The 20,614-nt window shown below is 36.3% G+C and overlaps 1 protein-coding gene across 1 annotated transcript in view; it reads left to right on the top strand.

Moving 5' to 3' along the window:
• The window catches only part of CHIC2 (cysteine rich hydrophobic domain 2), a 30,979-nt gene that overhangs the window by 1,347 nt on the left and 9,018 nt on the right, over nt 1-20,614 (top strand). The window contains exons 2-5 of the mRNA XM_030946857.1: nt 5,637-5,691; nt 5,835-5,990; nt 19,237-19,293; nt 19,460-19,519. Of these exons, the coding sequence (XP_030802717.1) occupies nt 5,637-5,691; nt 5,835-5,990; nt 19,237-19,293; nt 19,460-19,519 (328 nt within the window). The remainder of the gene's footprint in view (nt 1-5,636; nt 5,692-5,834; nt 5,991-19,236; nt 19,294-19,459; nt 19,520-20,614) is intronic.

The following is a 20,614-nucleotide window of genomic DNA, read 5'->3' as shown; positions in this document are numbered from 1 at the left end:
GTTCAGCTTATGGCTGTTTATTGTGAACAGAAGCTGTACCAGTGATTCACTGAAAATAAGCTAGTAGCCTAGTCTGTTTCTGAAAAACGGAGCAAAACCACAATTAAATAGTTTTCATATTAGCAAATGAAAAGTACAAATAACTGAAACAGAGGCAAATGCTGGTTTCTTCTCCAGTACTTGAAGGTAAGTTGTGCAAGACAAGATGAAGGTCAGTTAGTGGAATGTTGGGGAAGCTTGTGAAACATTGGCTATGACTAGCAAGGGCCTTGTGGTTGAAGGATGGCTAACTTGATAATTGTTCATTAATAGTTACTAGCTCATTATTATTTTGAGATCTTCTTTAAAGTACTTGTTCTTTAGGTTTTGAATGAGCAATGAAATACCAACGTGTGCCTCCAAAATTAGGCAATTGATCTTCATCTACTTTCTTCACTGTGCCAACTGTTAACAGTAGACTACATAGCATCAGCCACTTTTACCTTTGTACAGCCTATGATTTTTTTGGTCATTGATCCAGAAGCTTATTATTAAAAGTTAGATCCCTTTTAGAACATTCATTTGGTGAGTATAAGGAGTAGTTCTAGTCCTGTGTACATGATGAATTAGTCTTGCCAGTATAAAAGCATGCGTGCATTTTGAAGGTCTGACAGAAATGATCAGCAGTTAAGCAAATCCTGGGTTGATCTTTCCCTGGCTCTGCAGTTTGAAGAGTTGCTGACTGCTTCTGCTGTGTGTATTTAAACAGAAGCTCTCTTTTCACAGGTCTCTTGTCATATCCTTTCTGATCTTACATAGGAGTCATAATGTTGAGTTTGAAATATGTCGATTCCATGATTACATATTAACATCAGAAAGACATTTACCATTACTTGATTTCATCCAACAGAGAATGGAAGTGTGTGAGTCTTTTCTAAGCTGAGTAATTAAAATCAGTTAAAGGAAAGCAGTTAAATATTATCAAAATAAAACATATGAAATCTTTGCCTTTTGAGGATGTAGAGCTTTTGGTTAGCACTAAGTTTTCTCCTTAAACTCACTGTTTGAAGCAGGTGGCCGGCAATGCTAATATTTTTTTTAACATTGTTTTCTAATTATTCAGTTAAACTGTTTTCACACCAGCAGAGTTTTGATAGCTTGGTAGACAGGAGTAACATCACCTGGCTGCAGAAAATTTAGGTTCTCTCTTGTAATGGCAAAAATTTGAAAGCACTGTGAAAATAGAGATCCTTACTTAGAACTGAACTGAAAGTCCAAGGTGTTTCATATTTGTTTCTGAAATCTCTATTATGCTAGGAATGGAGGTACATGATGTATTTGACATCCTGAAGAGAATATTTATGATAGGTGCCTGATAGTGTTTTCCAGTCTGTTTCCCAGTGATTGTTTTCCTGTTCCTCGACCAGTTGAGACATGTATCATATATATAGCAGACGGTATTAACTAGTAATACTGGATTTGTTCTTGCAGTGCTGGAATGATGGCAAGCCATTAGGATGTGCTGATGAATGCCTTTCTGTGCTGTTGTTACAGCACCTTATATCTTAATGCAAGATAACTTTTTGTGGGGGGAAAAAGAACTTTTAAAGATGTATTTATCCAAGCAAGCTTCTTCATTATTAAATTGAAGTCTGCTAATAAATTTTTCAACCTGACTGTATCAAGGACATGTGAGAGTGAAAACAGGGCTATGTGAGAGGTGAAAACAGGGCTAGGTGAGAATCATGAAGCATATTAAGATTTGTGAAATATGTATTTATTTGTTAAGGGTTGGGAACATGTAGACCTAAAGAGTAGAGTTATGGCAGTGAAAAAATGGTTTAGTGTCCCCATAAGAGAGGACAAAGGGGAAGAGGATAGCATGTGTCAATTTTTTTGTTAGGGTGATCTGAGCTGCAAAAGGTTCCAAATGCTGGAAAAGGTTCCAAATTGTCTGTGTCCTATACTGTAAACTTCTGTACTTTAAAGTGTCCACCTCTCACCATTTCTTTCTCCACTGTATACAAGGGCAGGAATTTATCTCTACCTTTGAAGTGGAGTTAGGTTCCAGAAATGCTTGTTCAGGTCCAGGAAGGGTAAAGAAAGTACTCATGCATGAGGTGAGCATGGATCTGTTGAAGACATGATGTAAAGTGGGAAGGCATAGAGCAAGCAGAGAAGGGTATGTGTCTCTGGAGATGCAGTATTGTACTAAAGAAAGGTAATAGGACAGCTGTCTGAGGAAATGCATCTCCAAAACATTGATTTCCAATATTTTATTTTAAGGCTACTTTTGCTATTTTTTTGGTCAGAGCAGTTATGTATTTACATTGAACATGTAGGAGTGTTCTGTGGAGTTTCTAATACTTTAATTTCCAAATTTCAGCTTGCAGTCAAAAGTGAAAATTCTGAGATCACATAGCTATTTACAATGAATGGTATGCTTTTAATGTGTGGAGTCACCCTTTTTTACTACCTGCGTATGGTGACAAGACTCTGATGTGTCAAGCTCGAAATTATGCTGGTAACTGTTTGAATTAGCTTCAGCTTTGCTACCCTGCCATGTATTAAACATTACCACAAGCCTTGAGTACAGGCTCTCAGTCTCTTTGCTTGTAACTTCAACCAAGTGTAACTGCATTGGTTTGAAGTTTCTGTGCCTCACTCTGTCTCAGTGTTTCTAATTTCAGGTAGCTGTAGAGCTTTTCCAGTGGGAGTTACTTTTGTCAGGCATGACTTTTGTGAGCTTTATGAATCTTTGTTTGTGATTGGTGGAGCTGTCAACGTTTGAATACTTCACAAATACTGATTTAATAAACTAATTATATAGTAAAGTGGTGTTACCTTTCAGTTTTGAGACTTGTGATGGTGCCTTGAACTTGGAGTCATTCTCCAGGCTTGTCTGCTTCTAAAATGTATGTGAATCCAAGTTTTTTTCAGACTTTGGTTTCCACTTCAACTTACTGGCAATTTTAAGTAGGGCATGACACTTAACTGATAGGGCATGACTCTGGCATTTATATAAGTTTTGCCTCAGCACTTAGTTTCACTCAGCAGTTTGCAGAAAGGTGGATGGTCCTCCTGTCATGGAGTATTCAGCAAGATTTTCAGTGGCAGTAATGTTTCCAGTAAGTTAAGTTTCCTTTGTTCTGTGTTGAAGTAGTAAACTTGCCATATGTGTTTCTCTGTAACAATTCTCATTTGTTATTTCACCAGTTTTGAGAGACTTATAGGCTTGCAGAGCTACTATTCTAGTTAGAAATACTGAAATATGGTAGGTAACTTCTGTATAAATAAGGTTTCCTGTGTGATCTTATTGCAGGCTTTCAGTAAGCAGGCTTATAAGAAAGGTGGAGAAAGACTTTTTGCCTGGGCCTATGGTGACAGGACTATGGGGAATAGTTTTAAACAGAAAGAGTGTAGGTTTAGTTTGGATATAAGGATGAAGGTGATGAGACACTGGAACAGGTTGCCCAGAGATGCACCATCATTGGAAGTGTTCAATGGAATGCTTGGTTCATTGGAAGTGTTGGTTGGATGCAGCTTTGAGCAGCCTGATCTAGTGACAGGGAGATTCAACTAGATGATTTTTGGTTCCTTCCAACACAAATAATTTAATATTTGTATGATTCTACTGCCTGTAATCAGTGATAGGAAAATTACCTGCTTACTTTACCTTAAGACCTTATGAAAAGGTCACCTACATCCTCAAACCATGTAGCCCAGTGTGCTGCTGCAAACTTTGGCAACAGGTATTGCTGTGTGTGGATTGCATGTAAGTCTGGCTGTTCCTGGTGTCCAGCCTTGTACTCTCTGGCATCTGCAGCTATGTGAGTGATGTATGCTTCAGCCTTGTCTTTGCTTTAGTGTGTTTGTCAGGGAACTTGTGTAATCTTGCTTCAAATCTTTTGGCACCGTTTGCATCAGTAATGTCAAGTGGAAACAAACCCAGAACTTAGCTACTTGCACTTTATTTTTAGCTGCACTTTCTTTTAACTGTTTTAAACCAATTTCTGACTAATTTCAGTCAGTGCTCTCTGTTGTGGGATTTGTGGATGAACACTCCCCTTACCATTGCCTTCCTGAAAAGTTGCACTTTAATCATATGTCCCCCTCAACCTTTGCTTTTCCAGCTTAATGTTGGCCTTAGTCTATTGAGGCAGCTGCTTTATTTCCTTTATTATACTAGCCTTCCTTCTCCCTGCCTTTTTCAAAATCCAAATCCTTCATGAAATGTGGGTACCAGAGCTGCACCCAGTACTGAATATGTGGGTTTCATGGAGAGTCAAAATGGTTAATCCTTTCCCAGTGGTGCCCAGTATTTAATTGCTATTTCTGGTGACTGGTGCTTGCATTGAGGTGATGTTTCAGAGAATCATGAGTGATGATAAAAGATGTGTCCTGTGAGCTGTACCTGTCAAACTTTAGTGGAGTGTTACATAAGCGTAGTTTAGGAATCTCAAAATTCACCACCTTTTATATATCTACAAAGAAACTCCTCTGCCACTTCTTGTCCACTGGCTTTTATGAGGTTTCCACAGTAGCTTACCACATAACTGCCTCTTTGATTACTTGAACAAAATTCTCCATTAGCATGCAGATCATTCAGTTCAGTAAGGAAAAGAAAAACAACTCTAAAACTCTGGGAAGTACCTAGCTGCTCGATAGCATATTGTGAGAGCAAATTTTGCGTGTAAAGTCTTCAGCTGTCAAGGCTCAGGTAAGCTTTTCTGCATACAATGCAGCAATGTGTGATAGGTGTTGCTGCCAATATTTCAAGTCTTGAGCAGTTTAGTTTCTGATTTTTGTTTGTAGTATCTGATAGACTGCTGTGTTTATATTCAGAATTTTTTAAATTACAACTTAAATTTTACACTGATTGCTGTACACCAAATTAGTAGCCACTCACATTAATGATTGTATAGTCTGTATAGTCTCTACTTGAAGTTATTGTCCAGCCCATATGCCAGAAAATAATATTTTCTTTGAGGTTCATCTATTTGTGAACCCAACCAAACAACTGTAAGGTAGAAAACATTTTTAGTAGATAAGCTGACACTCTTCTGACCTTTAAATATTGTAAAACCCAGTAGATTCAATAACTCCAACTCATTTCAAAGTGCTTTACAACTTCACATTTATAGTTAGTTATTGTTTAAGCCTTGTTTTGTTACTTAGCATTTTGTGTTTTGAAACTTATTATGTATTTCTTTTCTGAAAATCAAGCTGGTGTTTATTCCATTTTTATGCTTAGAACAGTTATTTAGCGCTGGATGAGCTTTTCTTCAAGATACATCTGTACTGGTGCAGGAGAGAGGTAGTTCAAACTGTGGCCTTAAGTTGCTTCCCTCTCCCCTTAAATACTTCACTTATCTCACTTGCCACTATTGCTTATAGGTTTTGCTGACTTTGGGGAAGAGTCAATAGTATCAAGAGAACTATAAGATACTATGGGCTAGATGGTTTTTAATCTGTGTACAATGGTATATTTTTGTTTGTTAGTATAATTTTAAGACTTACTCTTAATAACAAGTAGTGTTTTCCTGAAATTAATGCTGTTACTGATACAGACCCTAAGAATATTATGAGGTGCTTGTAATTTGTGGCATGGATTAGGGTTATTCATAATTTTGCTAATCTAAATTTTGTTTTTGCAGGTTTGGACTAAGTAACAAATTTGAAGCAGAATTTCCTTCATCTTTAACTGGAAAGGTGAGTATCTTTGATTAGAAGTTTGGAATTGGAGTTCAGGTTTTTATTACGCAAACAAGTGTTCCAAGTATAGAGTACTGTAAAAGTAATAAAGTACACTGCTGTAGTACTAGTTTCTTTTTTCTTTTTCATTTCCCTTGTAGGTTGCACCTGAAGAATTCAAAGCCAGCATCAGTAGAGTTAACAGTTGTCTTAAGAAGAATCTTCCAGTTAATGTGCGATGGCTACTATGTGGATGCCTTTGCTGCTGCTGCACTTTAGGTTGTAGTATGTGGCCAGTTATCTGCCTCAGTAAAAGAGTAAGTTGAATTATTAATATAATTTTTGATAGTTAGAATTGTACTGGTTTTGTTCTCATTTTGGTTTTCTTTTTTTTTCCTCCTTCACCATTAAAAACTGTTCCTAGAACTTACTTAAATCACTTTTATTTCATGCATTTTGGTATCAGTTGTCAGCTGTACTGGTTAAAATTACAGGAGAATACCAGTCAGGACTTTGAGTTTGTAACTCAATGAGAGGTAGTATAGCTGAATGCCTCCTAGAGCCATTTATAAAGCTACTGTTGTTATTGAACCAAATTTCAGTATACTCTTTAATAGCTGCATCTTCTCTCTGATACCCTGCAATGATCAGAATTTGCCGGTGAATAAGTGGCAGTTTGTTTTTGAGGAGCTTCTGATTACACTGTGGCCCCAAAGAACCATCTGTTTTTTTGTTAAAAGAGCAGTTTTTAAAAAGAATAGTTGATTTTTCTTTTTGAATTTTTCTTCCAAGCTTAGATGAGTAAGATGCTTTTTTTTACATTTAGAACTTGAAAATAGCCTTTTGTCTATGTACACTTGGCACTTAGAGCATTGTTCACAACAGAAGCTCATGACACATGCCTGGTTTTCACTTCCTTTTCTCAGTGCAGTTAATTAGACTATCCTCCCACCTCTTCTGTGTGTGTAAAAATTGTCTTTGGCTAATTGTATTTCTCTACTTTGCAAGAAGTCTCTGTGCCTCCCCATCATCTCCTCACTATTTAGTACTGTTCATCTTTCCATTTCATATCATGCCTTGTATATGTTCTCTCTTGTGTTATCCCTCTTAATGCTACAACTTGGGTACAATTCAGTATATGAACATCGTCATGATTTTCTTTATAAAAATCATCATTTTTGGACTTAATAAGTAAAGACATTCTAAAAAAAGATTTATGGGATGAACATTGATTATAGGAAAACCGGTATGCATTTTTGTATCATGTGTTAAGATCTTAATGCTTAGTCCCTTTAAGAGACTTAAGGCTTATTTTAATTGTATACAAAATAAAGTAGAAAAGCCTCCCGGAAATGTTAGAGTTTGTGGAGAAAGGAACCAAAACAAAAATATCGGTGTCAGTGTGAATTATATCAAACCCTAATTTTTTTATCTTCAAGCTGTTGCAAACTGGTAAGTATCCTGTAGCATGATCATATATCCATAGCCCAAAAATCTGCTAGAAGAAATTAGAATCTGGTGATTGCTTCAACAGATAAGCAGGTGACTTCAGTAGCTTGCAGGGAAGTCCTTTACCATTCAAGGCCTAGCGCTGTGGGTAGCAAACACAAGAGAAGCATGCATTGCTACTGTCCATGTTTAACTTCTTAATGTGAATGCTTTCTGCTGTTATGAAGTTTGACCCAGTTTTCTCACATACTGTGTTGTAGCAGGAAATGATAACAGGATGTAACTTGGTAGGGGCTGATGTCACAAGCTCTCATCTTCTAGACTGGTCCTGTAATCAACTTTTTATACAGTGTCAAACAGTGTCAGAAAAAATACAAGGGCTTCTAGCATCTGGAGTCAGAAAACAGTTTGAAGCTGAGGAGAGAGGTTCTGTGTGGGAACCTAGTCAAGCAACAGTTAGAGATGATGTGTGGGATAAGGTAAAAAGGTAAGCTCCTTCCAAAAGGATAAAGCTGGAATAAAAAGCCCCAACCACAGATACTTTATTCAGAGGAGGCTGGAAAGAGGATAATGGTGTCATTGTTGCTGTAATATAGAATGCATAAGGAGAGAAGAGTCCTGGGAAGAGTATGAACAGCAGGAACATGGACACAGATTTGTGGCTGAACTTGTCTAAGTCATCCTAGAGTGTGGCCCAGACTATCAGTAAATGTCGCATTTTTCCTGTTAAAGTTGGCACCAGACAACATTTATGGACCTTTACATCTTTTTCTGCACTTGGATGTCCAGCATTAGTGCAACTTAGGACTCAGCTGCCTAAACAAAGTATCTCATGCCACTGTAGATGGCACAATGGCACTAGACACTGATGACAGCTTGATTATTCTTCCAGAGAAAAAGTAATTTAAATCAATGTGGAGATTTCAGATCAGCATCACTTGTCCATGTCAGCAGCGTGCCAAATGAATGTGTCCTTACAGGGTTGTTTCTCAGATAGAAAACTCAGAACTTGGTGCCTGTTGGACATCTGAAGAATGTATATAGAGAATTAATTAACTTGTGTTCTAAAAGACAAAGGGAAAGGGGAGAGTCTGCTTTCCCAAGCTCCTAACTCTTAATCCTGGAAATGGCTGAGGAGGAACATTTTTCTGTGGTGGAGGAGTTAAGGGGGAAGACTGTGGAATATTTTTCAAGGACATGTTTGGAAATTCTAGTGTAGGAAACAAGCAGAAGAATTTTTAATGATTCTAGTCAGGGCTACTGCTTTTACTTAGAGAAAAATGGTGAAAAGTTACTGCCACTTGGGTTGCTTGTATAGGTATGGGTGGATTTAACTTTGTCTTGGTAGATCTAGAGCAGGAAAATACAAAGTGATATAAATCTCTCTTACCTGGAATTACAGGATTTGAACCCTGTAATATTAATCCAATCAGTATTGAATTGTATCCACAAGCTTCTGCATAAAGGAAAAGTCTTACAACTTTCTACTAGTTTATGTCAAAGTGCTGTGACAAGTGCAGGAAACTAACATTACATACTTTCCTAGAAGTGTAGAAAGTAAGAGAAACTGCATTGTGAATTACCTGGAGCTGCTGAGCAAAAACAGCAGTTGTAAAAAATATCTGGTTCGTCTAGGTTCCAGTCTGTTATTTGCTCAGTAGATTCCAGTAGAACTGTGACAAGAGGCAACTTCATATCCTCCCACCAGTACCTTGGTTTGCTGCTAGTGCTGCAGTTTTGCTGATACATAAGACTAATGTATTTGGTGTGAACTGCTCGCATTTGAACTCTCAAACTGCTTGTGTCAGACTTTACCTGTGTCTTGGAAGAGGGTTGTGTTGGTCAAATTACATTCCATGCTTTGACTTCTTTAGCTATCCTTTCCCTGGCTGGACTCAGCCACAAGTCAACACAGCCAGGATTCTTGAGGAAGCAGGGGTCCATGATGATGTATGCTTATTTCTTCCCTTTAATTTCTAGATACAATGAATTATTTCCCACTTGTACTCATACTGTAAAACAAGTATAACAAATGATCAATAAATAAAAGGCTACTTCTTTTGCATTACTTGCACTTGTCTGAGAAGCATTACCCAGAGAGCTTTGCTAGCTCAGCCCTGTTCTAAGTGATTCCCAGAGAAATCACTTGGAGCTGACTTCTGTTATATGCTTTGCTGCAATGATTACAATAGACTCCCAAGACTTTACAATTAGAGAGTTTGATTTCTGAAAGCATGATGGGAGTGTTCCTATCCTGAAATTTGTGCAGATCGTGTTTTAATGGCACAACAAAAATATACAAGGCTTCATATTTGCCCTTTTCTACTGAAATAGAAGACTAATAAATTTGTTTTGTTGAATTACAGATATAGTGAGCTAATAAGTGGGTGGGTTTCTCAAGGATTTTTTTAAATGAAACAACAGTTTTAATATACAAGAGAAATTTTTCTCAGAATGACCAATTAAGAAATGTCTGTTTTAATGAGTCTGAACCAATCTACCCTGGTCTTGAATTGCTGGTATAGTTTGTGGCTCTTTTTCAGAGAAAGGTGGTTTTTTTTGTAATGGTTCATGTAGACAAAATGTCAATTGCAGCTTCAGAGTTAGAATAATTTTCTTAGTGGTTCTCTTCATTCTGTATTTTTACTGCCTTTCATTGACTTTTTAAGTTTTAACATGAGAAAGTTATCACAAATGTAAGTACAAATTGTGTAATTATTGAAAGTTTGTGTATGATGGGAATACATGCTTCATTTCTTGTAGTGAAAAATAAGGTAATGGTTTGTCTCCTTAAATCAACAGGTGCTTCAAACTAGGAATTAATTAAGCAACAAATGTTTGTAAGTTTGATTGTTAATTATGTAATTTCGTTTCCATGCAGTGAAAGGTTTCCCTTCACTGAATTTTTCTTTTCAGTGCTGGTTTTGGAGTCCTTGCATAGTGTTGTTTCCTTTCTCCATTTGCACTGAGATATTTGGAAGAAGCCTTCTACTCTTCAGCAGTAAAATAAGTGTTTTGTTTGATTCAGTATCTTACTGCTTCTCTTCTTTTATGTGGTCTTAATTAGATTTTAATGAAAAAAAGCTGCAAGAAAGTTGCAGGAAGTACAGTCCCTCATTTGCAGATCTGGATCATAAATGATCTTCAGCAGTTTTACTCATAGAATTCACCATCTTTTCTGGGACAAATTCCAGGTTGTACAGATGAACATTTAGTCTTTAAGTTGTTGTTCTTTAAATGAAAAGAATGGCATAGTGAATTATAATTCAAAAAGCACTGCAGGCTGAGGTGCCCATTTGAAGCCATGTTTTTAAATGAATTGGAGCTCATTTTCAGTATTAACTAAATGCTGTAGTTCCTGATGGGTAAATAGGATATATAATTTCAACAAAAACAGTAACAATGAAAGCTATGATAGCATTGCAGTACTGCTAGATTTCTTAAAAGCTGGTATTGTACAAGTAAATTGCATGTTTCAAATGATTCATGGACAATCTTTTAAAATGAATAGAATTAGATATTTAACAGTGTGATCTGTACTAATACTTTCAAGAGTGATTTGTTTGTTTGTGAATTCACACAAAGCTGATGAATGCTGCTTAAGCCTCATCATTAGTTGTCACTTTCATAGCAGTTCCCATTTTCAAATTGCTGTATAAACATAGCTAATTACAACTTCCAAAGTATAAATTAAATATGTGGTGGAGGAGCTGGAATGAATTTTCTTAAATTTTATAGTCTTGTTTGTCAGTGGATGACACTAATGTTAAAATACATTAGATCAGTTTATTGAATTTATGAATACATTACATTTATTATCAAAACTGAAGAAAATGTATGTTTTTCTCCTATGCCCATCTGCAAGGGACTTTGCACTGGAGGTACTCTTAATGGTACCTTAATGCTTTTCTGAGGAGTTCCACAAGGCAATTACTTAAGACAAAAGGTGCCTTGTTTTTGAAGTGTTTAGGCAGTTTATATTATACAGTTTGGAAGAATCTTTAAAATTATAATGTATTTATTATGGTTATCGTAACCAGAGCACATAGAATTTCTGTGTTGGCTCTAGTCAACTTAGTATAACTTTTTTTTAAGTGGAACTTGTGTATATCAAATATGCATTCTTGACCATTGCATTCAAATGTATTTGGAGGGGTTTTTTTTAAGTGTTAACTGTGAAAGGAAACTTTAAAAATCAGAAGATTCAGGCCTGGTGTATTTTGCTTTAGATGTTATTCACTATAATTTTGGTCAGAAGAGTCACTAAGTCATCCATATGCTCAAGCAGCTCAGCTTGTAGAACAAATAAATGTAAAATCATGATGTGTATACCTGTGTGGTTTTTTTTTTTTTCTGTATCTGAAATCAGATTTCATTTCCTTCACAGCAAAAGCTTACCAGGTTTTCATGTGCTTTCCTGGTGCACAATGGGGTGTGGGAGCAGCTAGTTTTACCATGTCTTTTAATTTACAGACTTGCTTGGTGGAGGACAGGGCAGTAAGGTTGGCATGAAGAATAGTTACAGATAAAAGGAGATCACAGAATACTAATTTGGTTCTTTATAGATCAAATACAAACCTTTTAGTAGTTCAAAAGTATGTATTCTGAAGCTAAATTTGTGATTTTGTTTTTTCTTGATTTTATATAAATCCTAAATATTGTGTATCTCTGGGATGTATCATGAATATTCTAAATGCTATTTAAAATCTAGTTGCATTTGTAATTAGAATTATGTCTCTGAACATTTTAATATTAATCAAAACAATCTGGGTATAATTAACGTTTCTGTGTTACAGCCTCTTTTATATTGTGATGGCTAAGGTATATAAAGGGATTGTGCAGTTACTTGGGTTTAGTGTTGCTTTTGATATTGCTCTTCCTGTCCAGGTTGATGTGTTCCTGAAACTACAAGCATGAGTTGGGTGAAATTTGCATAGAGCCATTTTGAAAGAGCATGCTAAAATGATCTAGTTAGTTGTAAGATTTGGAAATCAGTTTAGAAAGGAACATTTTTAGGGTTCTGTCTTTAGCAACTTCAATATAATCCCAAATAAGGAACATATGCAAACATTGTTGAGCAAAGTAGTAGAACACAAAATTACCTGAAATTTATATGATAAAATTAAATTAAGCAGAAAGCACTTGACAGAACAATAGCTTGTTAGACTTTACTGTAAAACATAAAACCAGAATGGAGTTCTGGCAAGTGTGAAGTAGTGACACACTTCTGTACCTCTTCTCTTGATTTTTCTCAAAGTACCCTAGGTCTGGAAAGTATTCATGTTTACACTTTATTAAAACAAATCACAGTAAAATGTTATTTCTGCTGAAGTGTAGCATTCTTAGTAACTCAAGCGCTATATATAAAGAAAGTCATTTAATGAAGAAAACAGTAGTTCAAGAACCATTACTGCTGATAAAACAGCTGGGAGGATGAGGGGGGCAGTTCTACAAAGGAGAAGAGTGAAGGAGTTGATAAATCTTGTACCATACCAAACACATGTAAAGTGTGAACTGACCAGGTACTTCTAATTTTGTAGCTCATAAAAATATTTTTTGCTGAATTTTGGAATAAATGACTGAATCTAGAACAATAGTGATGATGGGAAATACTAAGTTGCCAGATTTATTTTTTCTAAATTGGTAAAGTAGCTACAGGATCAACCAGTATTTTTCTGATTAAGCCCTCAGATGTACAAGGGACTGTAGGAGCTGTCCCTTTAAAAGGGATCATTCTCTTCAGCATGCAGATTAATGAAGTGATGGATTTTACAGTCTTCTATGGAGTTTTGTGCTGCCTTTCAGTCTTTCTGGCCATGAGGCTTCCCTCCCATTCTTGGCCACTGTCCTTAGATACTACTAACAGCAGGAATCAAAGGATTCCTATGTACTAATAAACTAAACCTGGGAATGTTCCTGGGAGTTGGTGCTTTATAATTTGTACTTTTAGGAGGGTCCCTGGCAGGCTCTGGCTCTGTATTGTGTAACAATTCATAGGCATAATCAGAATGCTTCAGGCACTATGAGTGGTTTGGAGGTTATGAAAACTTACTGATAGAGATGTAAGCTGTTCCCTGCCAGCTGGCTTGAAATGAATGGGAGTGTTTCTGGGCACAGTTTCATTTCTTAATAGAGATGTAACCAGAGATTCTTTAGCTTCTCAACCTACATTGGCCTTGAACTATTTTCTGTGGCATACTCCTGGGAATTTTGGAAATAAATGACAGGGACCAAAATGAACATCTCTCTAACCTTAAAAGAGGAGATGGAGGTGGAATTTTCATTCATGTTCAGTGTAAAGTTTCCCACAGAGAATGACACCTGATGAGTTCCTTGGTGGAGATTTGATCCTATTTTCATCCCTGTTATGGTCAGTTCCATTTTACATGTTCATTTTCTGTGGCCTTTTTGGTGGGAATGTCCTTCAGCAGGAGGTGGATGCTTTAGATTGTCATGTCTAGATTTGAATAATTTCCTTGGAGGGATCAGAGCTTCATGGGTTTTGTTTCATTATGATGACAGAATCAGAGCTAGAATTTAATCCTAGAATGAATGAGTTACAAATCTTTATTTAAAAGTTCAAGTAACAGCATGAAGTGTAGTCATGATGCTTCATGGATCAGTTCAACACCAGTCTACCTGTGAAATGTGTTTTTCACCACATTTCAAGGCCTTCTTAAGGGGAGTGTGTTATTTTTGCCAAGGCCAAGACTATTTCTGCTACAAGGCTTCTCCATATTATGAAATTTTCACATATGGTTGCCTCTAGTCAGTGTTACCTCCTTATAGAAAGTAGCTAGCAATGCTTAGTTGGTGACTTAGCTCTTGTAGGACAGCTAAAATATCCAGTGGCTAAAATGTCAGTGAGCATATTGAATCTTTTGGATTTTGTGTATTTCAGGGGAAACTTACAGAAGACTTTAATCAACTTCTAGGAACTTTCTTTGATAGTTTCTCTCTGCTGAGTGTTTGTACTGCAGACCAAAATGCCTTTGGAAAATACTTGTTCAGTATCTGTCAGTTAGTACATTGGTGATGATTCAATACCTTCTCCATTTTACTCCTGGGTAATAGACATGGGCTCTATGTTTCTGCACACCTTCCCTATTCTGCACATGTTTAATGGCTTTACTGCTTTCTTTAAACACTCCACGAATTTGACAATCAAGGCAACCAGGGTAACTGAGGAATCATCTTGAGTTTAGATATTAAAAAGTGTTACCTGAAGTAGTGTCAAATAACACTGAGCTTCTCTTTATATCAGCAAATAGTTTGGTGGAAGAGACTTTACAGAAAGTAATTGGTGTGATTTGGTTCACTAAACTTTAAGTTAATCTCTTTGTGATGTACCGACCCACAGTTGAGACCTGTACAAATGAGTTAGTTTATGGATGTGTGAGACCATATCCTCAGGGCTATCTTCCAGAATGTGAAGTTTCATGAAGTCAACTTGATGTCATCAGTTCTCCTGCTCCAGAATTCTGTTGAATGTATTTCTCTCTGTGTGTTATGGAGTTTTGGTCTGTGCTTTAGGCTGACTCACCTTCTACACAGAGTAATCGATCTAGTAAGGCAAATGCAGCAATAGCAATCTTGTTGGACAAGGCAGTTTTTCAGGATCCTGTAAAAAGCACCAGGCTGCTGCATTTATTTCCAGATATTCTTCATTCTGTTTATTATAGATTTCACTTGCTTTCTTGCATGGATGCTGAAGTGGCTTCTGGGATGAGTACTCTTACAATGGTCTAAAATAAGAAATATCCTAGCTGCTAATAGGAGAAATTATTCAAGATCTCCATGTTCACCTATGTAGTAGAACAGGCACCTTTTCAAACTACTGTGCACTAAAGCAGATAGTCCAGATGTCAGGATCTGAAATCAAGTCATGTTTCACCTTTTTGATTTTCTCCCTTCACAAATGGAGAATTCCTTAGCAACATGGCAGTCTTAACAATTTGCAGTTTATATTGGTTTACTTGAGGTATAGTGTTCAAGATGAGGACATTCTCAGCACAGATGTACATCGTTCAGTTAAGTGTGTTTTGTGTACAGCTTTGGCATTTTTGTGGTACCAGTATGGGGCTCAAAAATGGCTTGGGGGATGTTCTGGCATATTGAAGGTGAGCATAGTTGTCATCTGACTTTCTATTTCACCATTTATGATGATAGCTAAATTACTTGGGTATAAATTTTGTAGTCAGAATGAATAGAAATTCCTGCTTCTGTAATTTCTCTCTTTGAGTGAGTGGAATATAGTGATACTATAGTTCCCACCTCTCTCAGGATCCATTGACTTTTTTCTGTGGTGGATAATACAAATTCTGGCCATGTGAGAAGCTAACAAAAGTCTGCCTAGTGTTGTCTCTTTGTATTTTGAGATTTAAGCATAAAGTATATTTGTTCAGGGCGATATTGAAAACCAATAATATTTAATTGTCATAAAGTTTTGCATGAAGGAGTTTGAAAATCTCATGCTATTTACTGGGCTAATAATGCACAAGGTATACATATGTATGTTTTCAGATGAGAAGTCAAAGATCAAATGCACATGGGGAGAGTCTTTGGTTTTTCCCAAACAACTGCAAATACAATTGTTAGTGGAGGATCGAGTTGTTGCTATCCATGTTGTTTCCCCACATAATAAAGACAAAGGAAGGTTCTCAAATTGGCACCATTTTGTGAGTCATGTAAGATCCTTCTGTTTATTATTGTACCAGTCATTCACTGATTTACAGCAGGACTTGAGGGGGCCTTGGCCCATTTGCTAGTGCAGTTTAGAGCAGTGTGCGTGTTCCTGGCTGTGCACTGCCAGAGGGGTCCTGTTACTGCACAGCCTTCCTGTCCAGATCAGAATTCCATCTGGAGCTAACTGGATAGACACTGCAAAGGCGTAACAGAAATGTCTTGCAGTTGGTAATATATTCAGTGCTATCCTTGTTTCTGCATGGAAAGTTCATATTTAGGCTTAGATTTTTTTTCTTCCATGTTTGAGGGAAAAACTTTTTTTTACTGAATCGGGAGCGATAAGCATAAGTGAACATGTACTCTGTGCTAGAGTTTTTTGGGAGTGTGGTTCTTCAAAAGACACTGTTAGGCATTAATATCTTTAAAGAATCAGTTATTTTGCAAAAATATTTCATTAAACATTGCATCTAGACAAAGAGGTCTGTTTCACAAAATTCTATGGATAGCATTGAAGACTGCTTTTTTCATAAAATATATTGCAAAGTATATTTTCTTATCCTTGGTATGCTGAAAAGTGTACTTGAATTGCAAGTTTTTTCTTTGCTTAAATATTGGACTGGGTTTTTAAGAAAAAAAAAAAGAAAAGCTGGATAGTATTAAATCTTCCTAATAAGCAAGTCTCTCTTCCACTTAATTTGTGCTTTTGTTGTGGCTAACAAATAATTTGCTGTATGGGTTTTTCTGTACACCATTGATAGAATATACAAGCTTGTCATCCTAGTGTGCTGGAAATGCTACACTCAAATCAAGTGTTCCTTTCTGGTTTTGTATATCCTCACCTGCTCCTCACTGTAAATCATTGAGATGTCAAGGGCAGTGATTAATTAAGCTGCACGTGCAAGTGCTTTTTTTCACCTGTCAAGTAGGAAGAAAACTTACTATAGTGAATTGTGTGATGCTGTTTAATGAATTTCTTTTTTATTCCAAGCTCTGAGGTTTGCCAGAAATATTTTACAGTCTAATTTTCATTAACATTTCTGTATTAGTGATATGGTGTGTTTGGGAGCTATGACTGTTCCAGATTATACTATAGGAAGTGTAAGTAGTATTTAAGGCCCTGGGAAGATAAAGAATCATGGTCTTGAGTCTGCATGTATTTTTATCTCATGCTAGTCAAATGACTTTAAGCTGTCTTCTTGTTTGAATAAACCAATTAATAGTACCTATCAATTTCTTATTTATATTTATGTATTGTAATATAGATGTAATTTTATTGGAATTTGAAAAGCTTGGATGTTTTTCACAGCCTTTAGGGCAAACAATGAAATTAAATTGTATAGTGATCTTAATCTATTATTAAAAGGTCCTGGAAAGGAAGATTACAAGGTAGATTCAGGTTTTGAATCAGTTTTGCCATTGGTTTAGCAGCGGGTGGGCAGGCAGATGCCTGCTCAGAGTAGAACCTATTGCCATTTTTCACCATTGATAGAGTAGCCTTTCAGAGTCAATGAGCTCTGTCAATGTGAGCTTGTCAAGGCTACAACTTCATAGACCTGAGAGGCGGTTTGAGAGGTCAGCCCTTTTCAGGTTTGCTGTGATGCAAATGAACTTTAATGCTTAAACAACTATTGGAATTTTTATGTCTGCTCCTTGTTCTTTTTTCTTCACAAAGTCATTGACGAGACATTCAGTGCTTTTTAAATTGGAAGTTGCATTGTGCTAAAGACCTAGTACAGATTTACGGAGGGCTGAAAGCAGTTAGATCATGTTCTTTTCATGGTGCGATTAGAATCAAATCGATTTCCCTACAGCCTTCAGCATTCAGATGGCAATTTTAACAAAGCTTGGGGGCTAGACAAGGGACAAAACGACTGAACTGAATGTTAATTACACTCTGCAGCCTTATTTTCTTTTGATTTGGAGCTGACTGGCAACTAAATTAACAAAAGTGTGACCATAACTGCTGCCCTATTTTCATTTAAAAGGAGAGCAGACTCTAAAAGGCTATCTTTACAAAGAAACAAGTGAGGTCTACTGATTATTGTTAAAGGGCACTGTCTTTAAAAACGTAATAATAAGAATAACCCCAAAAATACTCAATTTCCAATTGATGTGATAAATTAGTCAGTGGTATGTCCACCTTTTGATAATTCCTTGGCTTCTGATTTTAAAATAAAACATAATAAAAAAATTGCTGTAATGAATGCTGATAGATAGCAATGATCTAATTTTTAATCATGTGACCACAGTACATGCTTAGCTGTGTTTCCGTACAACTGCTTCAGTATTGAACTAGAGGATGTTTGAAAATCAAGATGTTAATATTTGTGGGGAAATGAACAATTTGTTGTCTAATTTTTATTTTGCTCAGACATTCTTGTTTCTCAGACAGCATTTAGTTTGGTTTGTTAAGGTCCATTTACTGTATTTTGTAGCAATAACAGCAAGATGCTTTCTCATCCTTTCCCCTGACCCCTCTCCGCCTTGTGAGGAAGCTGCAGCTGCACTAAGTTGTATTTGATCCTTGTCATTGCTCCGTCCTTTTGCACCTGCAGCTCTGTTGGTCTCATCTTAACACCTGGCACCATGAATTATCCTCTTTTTATTCACTGTCTGTAGCAAATCCCATTTAGAGCTAAGCAATATATATTCTGGCAGTCAAATGACCATAAATGTCAGTACATATTTCTCAAATGTAAATATAACTGAATAATTATATTCAAAATGCTGTGAAACTTTGCAGCACAGAACATCCTTTAATTCTAGCATGTGTAATCTTAACAAGCTGTGCAGAACTGCTTTCTGGATTCTCTGTCTGAAATGTCAAGTGTGGATGACACAGGCAGCAAACCCTTCGTTTAGAATCCTAAATATTGGGTTTGCTCTCTATACAGATCACAAACTTACTAATGCTTATTTGCAGAATTTACTGTAACTTTCTGCATTTGCTTTTTCACTCTCTAAAATCTGATATAAATGTAACAGAAATTCCTCATTTATTTAGAGTACTGTGTATTTGCACTTGGCATACAGCACTGCAAAATAGTTTGCAACATTTGTGAGTTTATATGCTGACCTTAGAAGCAGTACATTTAGATCACTGATCATGGGGGAGCAGTGTTCCTGCTTTTTGTACTTAGATCACTTTGAAATTTCTGTGAATTTAAAGTTAAAACTGCCGTAAGAGCCAGAGAGCATACATATCAACAGTTTTTGTTCCAAAGTGATTGAAGGTACCTACTCGGCTATCACAAAAAGTTGTTTCTGTTCTAGATACTATTTAATACCATACGAGTTTTGATCGTACTACAGACCACCTTGTACTCAGTCACTGTCCTGTACCTCTCTCCTTTTCACACAAAAGCAGCTGCAAAACAAAGTTTTTCTAAAACCAGTCAAGAGTAAAATTCTTTCTCATTTGTCTTCCAGACACGAAGATCGATTGAGAAGTTATTAGAATGGGAAAACAATAGGTTATACCACAAGGTGAGTGCCGCAGGGAGCAGCTTCGTACTGTTGGAGTTTGAATTGCACAGTATGGAAACAGATGCTTTTGTTGAACGAAAAATATGAAAGGTGAACAAATGGTCTAGTCTGTGTGCTGCAATAAAATACAGCTCATTTTTCTTCTTTTTCTTTCCTCCTTGTCTAGCTGTGCTTGCATTGGAGACTAAGCAAAAGGAAATGTGAAACGAATAACATGATGGAATATGTAAGTTAAAGGGCTGTTTTGTGAGTTTCTCTATTAAATGATCATTTATTTTGCTTCTGATCTTATTCTTTTCATGATTATTAATCAGTAAAGGTGTCAGGAGCTTAATCGCCTGAGTGCAAGGATTTTCTACGGTTCACAGATGCATGGTTTCATGTGCAGGACTGATTTATAAAGTTATGAATGACTTGGAAACAACGCTTCACTGTGTTCTGAAAAATAATAAATTAATTGCCAAGATAAAATAGCTTGAACATGTGCTGATGGAGTGTGAAATTTTAGATGCTGTATAAAGAATAACCACAACTTTGGTTACGCAGCAAGTCAGATATGGCTATTTTATATAATGCTAATCAAGTCCAAAAGTATGGAAGAAGACCTTTCAACTAAGCTGTTGGAGCTTAAGAAACCTTTAGCTCCTTTTTAAGATTTTAACCTTTAAACCTTTTTTAGATTTTAACTGCCCCTTACCTCAACTATATTGAAAGTATCTTTATCTCCAGTTGGTGTCATTAAATATTTTCAAGTCAGTCTCTGGAATTTTAATATGCTTTAGTCTTTGGCTGAGACTCCATAAACCCATCTTGGAAATATACAGTGAGAAGTTGTGTGATTTAAAATGAACAATGTCCTGTGTAGGATTTCAGTTTGTTTTGCTTGCAACTTGTTCTTTTTGGTGCTGTTCTTATTTCCATTTTCAATATATCTTGGAAGTACATAGGATAGGATGAAATTAATCTGATAAAATGTAAACAACATTAGAATTTCCATAATTTCTTTTAATGCTTTAGTAGTTACTAAAGGCTAGAGGAAGGTTAGCTTTTTAAAAATAAAGATTAGCTTTGGAGAAATATCTACTGCATTAGGTCTAACTTATCTACCATTACACAGCAGTTTGTTCTATAAAATAACAAATCTATAATGCCTATAAAAATTTTCAATGTGATTCAAAATTCAAAATTATATTAAAATTATCTTTATCTTTTAGTCTTCTCCTTTTCCCTGTCCCTCCACTAGATCTTATCTCTTGCTTGAAATACAAGGTCTTCAAAAAGCATTTTTTACAGAATGGCTCTATTCAGTTCACTGAATAAG

Source organism: Camarhynchus parvulus, chromosome 4, assembly GCF_901933205.1.
Source record: "Camarhynchus parvulus chromosome 4, STF_HiC, whole genome shotgun sequence".
Classification (NCBI taxonomy): Eukaryota; Metazoa; Chordata; class Aves; order Passeriformes; family Thraupidae; genus Camarhynchus; species Camarhynchus parvulus.
Note: the sequence above shows the minus strand (reverse complement) of the source record. Positions and strands in the feature narration are given on the sequence as shown.